This window comes from Salvelinus fontinalis, chromosome 22, assembly GCF_029448725.1.
Source record: "Salvelinus fontinalis isolate EN_2023a chromosome 22, ASM2944872v1, whole genome shotgun sequence".
In the NCBI taxonomy this organism is placed as follows: Eukaryota; Metazoa; Chordata; class Actinopteri; order Salmoniformes; family Salmonidae; genus Salvelinus; species Salvelinus fontinalis.
The window spans coordinates 30,028,931-30,038,235 of record NC_074686.1 but is presented as its reverse complement, the minus strand read 5'-3'; the positions used below and the strand labels follow the sequence as shown (position 1 = coordinate 30,038,235).

The following is a 9,305-nucleotide window of genomic DNA, read 5'->3' as shown; positions in this document are numbered from 1 at the left end:
TGACTCTTAAGTCTCCATCTTACTCCCTTGGAGTGTATTATGCAGGGTACAGATAGGACACACTTTTAATGGTCTTTATAATTGGCATACTTATATTTGGGTGTGATCAATGATGGTGTGTGTGTTATGAATGATGCATTAGTATCTTATACTGTGTGTATAGGGATTGTTTTATTAGGATTTTGATTTGGTGCGTTCAATGCATAGTGAAGAACAGCATGGCATCTCCTCTTCTCTGCAGTGCCAGGTTGTTTTTCTCTCTCAATTTCCAAGTTTATATTTAGGTTGCTTAGCAACATGTACAGATTTGAGGTGCTAGTGCTTGTGGGTAGATATGGTGAGTGTCATGTACAGTATCTCATAATATACCACAGTCTACTGTATATGAGGATTCCCATTCATTGGCCAGTCGAGGACTAAACACTGTAGTCAGTGGGGGAAACAATATTGGTCAAGAATTTTGCTTAATGAGCACATGCCTTCACTCTCTGTCCTGGATTTTCATTTTCTAAACAGACAAGCATTTGATCCAGCTGATCATCATGCCAATGAGAAATCTATTTATTCCACAATGAACTGCATTAAACCTGATCCTCTCCCCTTTCTTCATTGCATCCCCATTATGAGCAGTACAGCATATACTAGTAATACCACTAGTGTGTATTTTTGTGAGAGTGAAGTGCATGATGTTGTTATTATTAAAATGGCGACCCCACATTTGAAAAGGAATAATGAGAACCTTTCAGACAAAGCTTTCCATTCTTAATCACATGGCCCAGTCAGCCACATGCTGTAGGCTGGCTTTCTTGACCCGAGACTTTTATTCAAACGCAGCATTGTTTTCTTAGATTAATATTGTGTGTATTGTTACATTTGACCCCTTGGGTAGATAGTAGGCTAAGTAGGCTATAGGCATAATGGCCCTTAGATTAATGAATATAATATATCAAAATAACTTTAAATGTATTTCTCAGTTTAACACATACATCTGCATTATCTTTTATATCTACTGTACGTGATATGCTAGCTTTGTCTCGCAACTAGCCATTTAAACTACCATTTATATTAAACATTTTGACTTTGACTTTTAATGTTACAGATGGAAGCCATTGACGACATAATCTGTGTGAATATCCAACACCAACATAACAACTGATGAAAACATTTACAAATTGATATTTTTCCCGCGTGGTCTGTGTTGTGCTGGAGCTCGATACAGTAATAATGCCAGTAAAGTTATTTGTGGTGGTATTTCTGCCAGACTGCAGTTTAGTGGAACCCCCTCCATGCATATTATTGGACCAAACCATTACTGCGATAAGGTTAAACACCTGTCACATGTGTATGCCATTAGCAAAACATCATATTTCCTAAATGTAAAGTATGTTTTCGTTACTCGTTGATTAAGATTTATAAGATGTGTTCACCTTAGAAAACACGCAGTTGCGCACCTCTCATTGAGATGGAATATTTAATAGCGTCGACTCCCCCAATGTGCATGTCAGCATCACCCATTGCCTGCAATGGCGTTGTCTAGCGATGTGTAGATCACGGCTTGAAGTGTCTCAATAGGGCGACACAATACTGGACTATCGACGGGCTTGAATGGAGATGTCGTATTCGATGGGATTTATAACGAAAGCAGAGTATGTTATGTGAATTTTTACGGGACTATTTAAGTTGTGGTCATTCATCACACGAAGCAATTAACGTAAGTCACTCTTGTTGTGCATTGTTGAAAGGGTAGCCTATGTGTGGTAAACAGTTAACTTCTGCTTTTTCTAAACATGATCAACAACACTGTGCAGTAGCGTTTTCATTGTACATGGGCTAGTGAAATTAAATAATTTATCAGAATATACAGTTCATATGGAGCTGTCAACCACCATGACCTGTGCGGGTGAGGCGCGTCTATCTGTTCGTTGTAGGATAGAGCTCGAGCTGATACAATGTTACACGTTTCAGTTTTATCTTCTGCATCTCGAAGTTTACCATTTATGTGGGACGTTGATGAAATGGCTTGGCGGATAGACTATTTAGTCTACTGCTGCTTTACGAAAATGTCTGTAGTACGTTTATCGTGTTTATCACAGTAGCAAAGGGGTGCGTTCGCAGAATGTTGAAATTTGTCATTCGTTGCCTGGGGTCCTGCTGATCATGAAAATCGACTGGGTGCTACACAAACCACTGCTGGCGGCATCCGATATCTTTTCACTTTGTAACATTGTAACATGTATCTCTGTTGTTGTGTGTCGTGGTTTAATGTTCTCCATTTATAGCTTAAATTGTAGCCTATGTGAGATTAGCAAATAAGCTATTTGAATCTCACAAACAGGGTAGTGGTATGATGAAAGTACAGTAATAGAATAGTAGTAACACATGAAAACACATTTCAAATAAGGACATTTGATAATGAAATTAAAATGACATTTTCAAATTACATAAACAGTATGTTATGTAGCCTATACATACTTATGACTGTAAACAAATGGAATCCACAATATTATTTTTTATCAATTGATTATATCACAGTTATTTGTGATGTTTAAACAACTCCACCTTGCATCCTTTCCCTAAAACCGTCTGGCCTGCCTGTGTTTATGAGCTGAACTGTCCTTCAGACCTGGTATTAATCGTGATGATCATGCAGAATGCTATGGGCTGGGGCAGTGGGTGTGGCAGTAAACTATACTGAACAAACATGTTGGTCCCATGAACTGAAATTAAAGATCCCAGAAAGGTTCCATACGCACATAAAGCTTATTTCTCTCACATTTTTTCCCACACATTTGTTTACATCCCTATTAGTAAGCATTTCTCCTTTGCCAAGATAATCTCTCCACCTGACAGGTGTGGCATATCAAGAAGCTGATTAAACAGTATGATCATTAGACAGGTGCACCTTGTGTTGGGGACTATGAAAGGCCACTCTAAAATGTGTAGTTTTGTCACACAACACAATGCCACAGATGTCTCAAGTTTTGAGGGAGAGTGCAATTGGCATGCTGACTGCAGGAATGTCCACCAGATCAGTTGCCAGAAAATTAAATGTTAATTTCTCTACCATAAGCCACCTCCAACGTCATTTTAGAGTATTTGGCAGTACGTCCAACCGGCCTTACAACCGCAGACCACGTGTAACCACGCCAGGCAAGGAACTCCAAATCCGACTTCTTCACCTGCGGAATCGCCTGAGACCAGCCTACCAGACAGCTGATGAAACGGAGGAGTATTTCTGTCTGTAATAAAGCCCAGTTGTGGGAAAAAACAAATTCTGATTGGCTGGGCCTGGCTCCCAAGTGGGTGGGCCTATGCCCTCCCAGGCCACATCTATTCATGTAAATGTATTGAACAGAGTTCAAGATGTTTAATGTTTAGTCTCTAATTAAGCAATAAGGCCCAAGGGGTGTGGTATATGGCCAATATACCATGGCTAAGGGGTGTTCTTAAGCATGACACAACGCGGAGTGCCTGGATACAGGCCTTAGCCATGGTATATTGGCCATGTACCACAAACTCCCAAGGTGCCTTATCGCTGTTATAAACTTGAAACACCCGGTTTATAACTGCAAGTGGCCCACACATGATTTCCATCGCCCATATTGATCAGTGCATGTTTTATCTTCCACGTGAGGAAGTGTGTATTGATTAGATAAATGGGTAAACACACTACTTTCTAAACAGATCCTTTTAGAGGGCAAATACCTTTTTACATTCAGTGCACGTCTTGTGCTAAGTGTTGTCTATGATTACCTTGCACTTTCACTTCAGATTCATAGAAATGGTGTTGTTCGTGACATTTTCGAATGTTGAATTGCAATGGATCTCCCCATCATGCTGTAGTGTAAAACCTCACAATTTTTTAAAATTAATGTTTATTTAACTAGGCAAGTCAAATTCTTATTTACAATGACGACCTACCAAAAGGCAAAAAGTACAAACCATGGTACAAACATTATTGGGCACAGACAACAGCACAAAGGGCAAGAAGGTAGAGACAACAATACAACTGTCAGTAAGAGTGTCCATGATTGAGTCTTTGAATGAAGAGATGGAGATAAAACTGTCCAGTTTGACTGTTTTTTTCAGCACGTTCCAGTCGCTAGCTGCTGCGAACTGAAAAGAGGAGCGACCTCTTGACAATGACAGGTTGCTTGGTATCTCTTGTATCTAATAGGTATCTCTTTATCTCTCCCAGGTGTCCATTGCCCTAAATGAAGTGTGAAATCAAATCACAGTGATAATCACACAGGTAGGGCACTCGCTGGATGCTACAGTAATATATGTGAGATGAAGGCCCAGCGATGCTGCTGAGATCCCCTCCGCCTCCTCGCATCTGACGCCATCATGCTGAAGACGGAGGCCTCGGGGGAGAGGACCACTCTCCGGAGCGCCTCCCCTCACCGCAACGCCTATAGGACAGAGTTCCAGGCCCTGAAGAAGGCCTTCGACCAGCCGCCCCGGCAGGACGGCAAGGAGCCCCAGCTCAAGGACACCGAGCGGGTCACCCAGCGCCGAGGACGACAGTATGGCGCACACGTCAGCCGCATCAAGGACATGTTCATGCAGATGCAGGGCACAGAGAGCACCGTCGCCGCCACTAGGCGGGAAGACCCATCGCCTCAGAAGATGACCAAGCCCACCAACTTCATCAACAAGGCGGACGGCTCGGTCATCAAGCTGACTCAGCACCCTACAGCAGACCGAACCAGTGCAGGGTCAAAGGTCATAGAGACCAGGAGGCTGTTTGAGCAGCAGTCGCGCGACGCCTCCCAGTCACCCGTCTACTCCTACGGTCGGGAGAAAAGGGGTTCTTATGAGCACTTGGACGAATGGCGAGGGGCGCGCTCCAACAGGGGCAGCACAGACTCCCTGGACTCGCTGTGTTCCAGAACGGAAGCCCAGTCACCCACAGTGAGCCAGCTGAGTGCTGTGTTTGAGAACGTCGACCAACAGGGAGGGGGAGGAGGGGGCGAGGGTCCATTCCGGCGAGGCTACCGAGGCCGGGCACTATACTCCCCTGACAATTCCCACCGGCACAGCGACGTCAGCGAAGACGACTCGCGCCAGTCCCCGGTGCCTGGCGGTGGGTGCAGGATCCGCGTGGGGGGAAAATTCCCCATATCCTCGTCCTCAGAGGACCTCCTCAGCCCCAGCCCGCTGTCAGAGGCAGTGGAGCTAAAACCCGTCCCGCAGCAGGAGGAGCCCCAGGAGAGAGAGGAGACAGTAGGGGAGTTAGGACAGAGGGACAGAGAGAGACATCCAGTAAGGGCCACCACCTACGTAGGCGAGGTGAACGGATCGTGTGATGAGAAACAGGCGGAGGAAACCGAAACCTTCAGAGAGACAGAAGGAGTCTGCATGGTCTCAAGGCCCACGACTGACACCATTGTCGGGGACAAGACTTCTGAGGACACCCCTGATACCCCAGCTACTCCAGCCACCCCAGCCAAGGATGAAGCCCAAGAGGAGGCAGAGGCCCTTGGGGGGGAGGTGGAGATGGAGAAGGCTTCCTCCAGGCCCAGGGTTTCTCCAGAGGACCAGGCAGAAGAGCCCAATGAGGAATACAGTGGGAACGAAAGGGTGATTTTTAACGCGGACGGGGACGCGTGCTACCAGGGCTGGGGGGAGAGCTGTACTGACCCTGACGATGACCTTTATGGTGACGATGATGTCATCTATGACCCTGGGAATGATCTTACTGAGATCCCTGGTCTACCAGAAGAAGAGAAGGAGGATATCCCTCAGAAGAGGAAACTACGCTTCAGCACCAAACCCATGATGGTAAGTCCCTTGTCATTTTTTGATGTTGTGGCCCTTGACCTCATCAGTGTTGGGTAATATTTCCAGGTTTAAGGGGAAGTTGCCCATGTATGGGGATCTTGTATTTCCCCCACCAATGGTTAAAGTTAGGATTGGGGGAGGAGAAGATGATCTTTGATCTGTTAACATTTTATGTTTTTCGGTCATACTGTATAATTATGATGAGAAAATCTTGAGTTTACCCGACTCTCTTCATGTCTTAACATACCATTTATACAGTAATGCCATTAGTCAGGTACCTTCAACATTTATACAGTAATACCGTTAGTCAGGTACCTTCAACATTTATACAGTAATACCATTAGTCAGGTACCTTCAACATTTATACAGTAATACCATTAGTCAGGTAACTTCAACATTTATACAGTAATACCATTAGTCAGGTACTTTCAACATTTATACAGTAATACCGTTAGTCAGGTACCTTCAGCATTTATACAGTAATACCATTAGTCAGGTACCTTCAACATTTATACAGTAATACCGTTAGTCAGGTACCTTCACCATTTATACAGTAATGCCATTAGTCAGGTACCTTCAACATTTATACAGTAATACCGTTAGTCAGGTACCTTCAGCATTTATACAGTAATACCATTAGTCAGGTACCTTCAACATTTATACAGTAATACCATTAGTCAGGTACCTTCAACATTTATACAGTAATACCGTTAGTCAGGTACCTTCACCATTTATACAGTAATGCCATTAGTCAGGTACCTTCAACATTTATACAGTAATACCGTTAGTCAGGTACCTTCAACATTTATACAGTAATACCATTAGTCAGGTAACTTCAACATTTATACAGTAATACCGTTAGTCAGGTACCTTCAACATTTATACAGTAATACCATTAGTCAGGTACCTTCAACATTTATACAGTAATACCGTTAGTCAGGTACCTTCAACATTTATACAGTAATACCATTAGTCAGGTACCTTCAACATTTATACAGTAATGCCATTAGTCAGGTACCTTCAACATTTATACAGTAATACCATTAGTCAGGTACTTTCAACATTTATACAGTAATACCGTTAGTCAGGTACCTTCAACATTTATACAGTAATACCATTAGTCAGGTACCTTCAACATTTATACAGTAATACCGTTAGTCAGGTACCTTCAACATTTATACAGTAATAGCATTAGTCAGGTACCTTCAACATTTATACAGTAATACCGTTAGTCAGGTACCTTCAACATTTATACAGTAATACCGTTAGTCAGGTACCTTCAACATTTATACAGTAATACCGTTAGTCAGGTACCTTCAACATTTATACAGTAATACCATTAGTCAGGTACATTCAACATTTATACAGTAATACCGTTAGTCAGGTACCTTCAACATTTATACAATAATACCGTTAGTCAGGTACCTTCAACATTTATACAGTAATACCATTAGTCAGGTACCTTCAACATTTATACAGTAATACCATTAGTCAGGTACCTTCAACATTTATACAGTAATACCATTAGTCAGGTACCTTCAACATTTATACAGTAATACCGTTAGTCAGGTACCTTCAACATTTATACAGTAATACCATTAGTCAGGTACCTTCAACATTTATACAGTAATGCCATTAGTCAGGTACCTTCAACATTTATACAGTAATACCATTAGTCAGGTACTTTCAACATTTATACAGTAATACCGTTAGTCAGGTGCCATCAACATTTATACAGTAATACCATTAGTCAGGTACCTTCAACATTTATACAGTAATACCGTTAGTCAGGTACCTTCAACATTTATACAGTAATACCATTAGTCAGGTACCTTCAACATTTATACAGTAATACCGTTAGTCAGGTACCTTCAACATTTATACAGTAATACCATTAGTCAGGAACCTTCAACATTTATACAGTAATACCGTTAGTCAGGTACCTTCAACATTTATACAGTAATACCATTAGTCAGGTACCTTCAACATTTATACAGTAATACCGTTAGTCAGGTACCTTCAACATTTATACAGTAATACCATTAGTCAGGTACCTTCAACATTTATACAGTAATACCATTAGTCAGGTACCTTCAACATTTATACAGTAATACCGTTAGTCAGGTACCTTCAACATTTATACAGTAATACCATTAGTCAGGAACCTTCAACATTTATACAGTAATACCGTTAGTCAGGTACCTTCAACATTTATACAGATGAAAATGATAATGATTGCAGTCATAGACTTATATAACTATCTGATGAAGATGATGATGAAGATGATAATGATTAGCAGAATGTAGCAGCCATAGACTTATATAACTATCTGATGAAGATGATGATGAAGATGATAATGATTAGCAGAATGTAGCAGCCATAGACTTATATAACTATCTGATGAAGATGATGATGAAGATGATAATGATTAGCAGAATGTAGCAGCCATAGACTTATATAAATATCTGATGAAGATGATGATGAAGATGATAATGATTAGCAGAATGTAGCAGCCATAGACTTATATAACTATCTGATGAAGATGATGATGAAGATGATAATGATTAGCAGAATGTAGCAGCCATAGACTTATATAACTATCTGATGAAGATGATGATGAAGATGATAATGATTAGCAGAATGTAGCAGTCATAGACTTATATAACTATCTAGATTAAACCTAGGGGTCTGGTAGCGACGTGGTGTTCGGGGTCACAATGCTGCCTTCTGGGTAATGTGCACATGAACAGAGGTACGTATGTTTGGCATCATTCTGGCTCAGTGACCAGTTGGTCTTCACACCGGTAGAGACCTGGATGTGTTTTAACCTGAGTCAGTCAGTCAGTTCATGAATGTTCCGGGTTTTGTTCACTAGCCACAAAACAGAAGCAAAGTGGCTGAAGCGGGCAGGGGCTAACTGAACTTGACCAATAAGAAACGCTTGTTATGGTTTTACATTGAAAAACATTTGCTAAGATGTACCCTGATGAATGCATCCCTAGTCTCCAGGTGTGAGATGATGTGGATTGGGTAACATTGTGAGGTGCTCATCCTACTGAGTCACCTTCAGTGAGAGATGAGGGGTGGCAGGTAGCCTAGCGGTTAAGAACGTTTGGCCAGTTACTGAAATGTTGTGGGTTTGAATCCCAAAGAACTAGGTGAAAAAATCAGTTGATGCGCCCTTGAGCAAGGCACTTAACCCTCCTGTATGTAGCTCTGGACAAGAGTGTAATTAAGAGGTGGAGATATCGGCTAGCATTAGTATTACTACGGTAGTTAGTGTGGGGTTGAATATACAGCGCTCCATTTTTCCTGGTGACCATAATAATCTGCCCACACGGGCATCTATCTTAAAATATTACAATAAGTACATTTCTGAGACTATCAAACAGTACAATTCCTGAGCAGATATTATATTAAGGAATAAAGCATATATGTATGTTTTTAGAATGTTTGCGTTACATTTATCCATAGCAGGTGAGATGAATTCAGCCGATTATTCATAATATCTAAAACGCTTT

General features: G+C 41.6%; 1 protein-coding gene across 6 annotated transcripts in view; it reads left to right on the top strand.

Moving 5' to 3' along the window:
• Positions 1-1,474: 1,474 nt before the first annotated feature.
• Positions 1,475-9,305, top strand: part of ppp1r9a (protein phosphatase 1, regulatory subunit 9A) — a 105,615-nt gene continuing 97,784 nt past the window's right edge. For 3 of the 6 annotated variants that reach the window (XM_055877150.1, XM_055877149.1, XM_055877147.1), the window contains exons 1-2: positions 1,477-1,711; positions 4,199-5,784. In XM_055877150.1, the coding sequence (XP_055733125.1) occupies positions 4,348-5,784 (1,437 nt within the window). In that variant the 5' untranslated portion in view covers positions 1,477-1,711; positions 4,199-4,347. Of the gene's footprint in view, positions 1,712-4,198; positions 5,785-9,305 lie in introns of all 6 variants that reach the window. The other 3 variants (XM_055877152.1, XM_055877148.1, XM_055877151.1) reach the window with 2 other exon arrangements.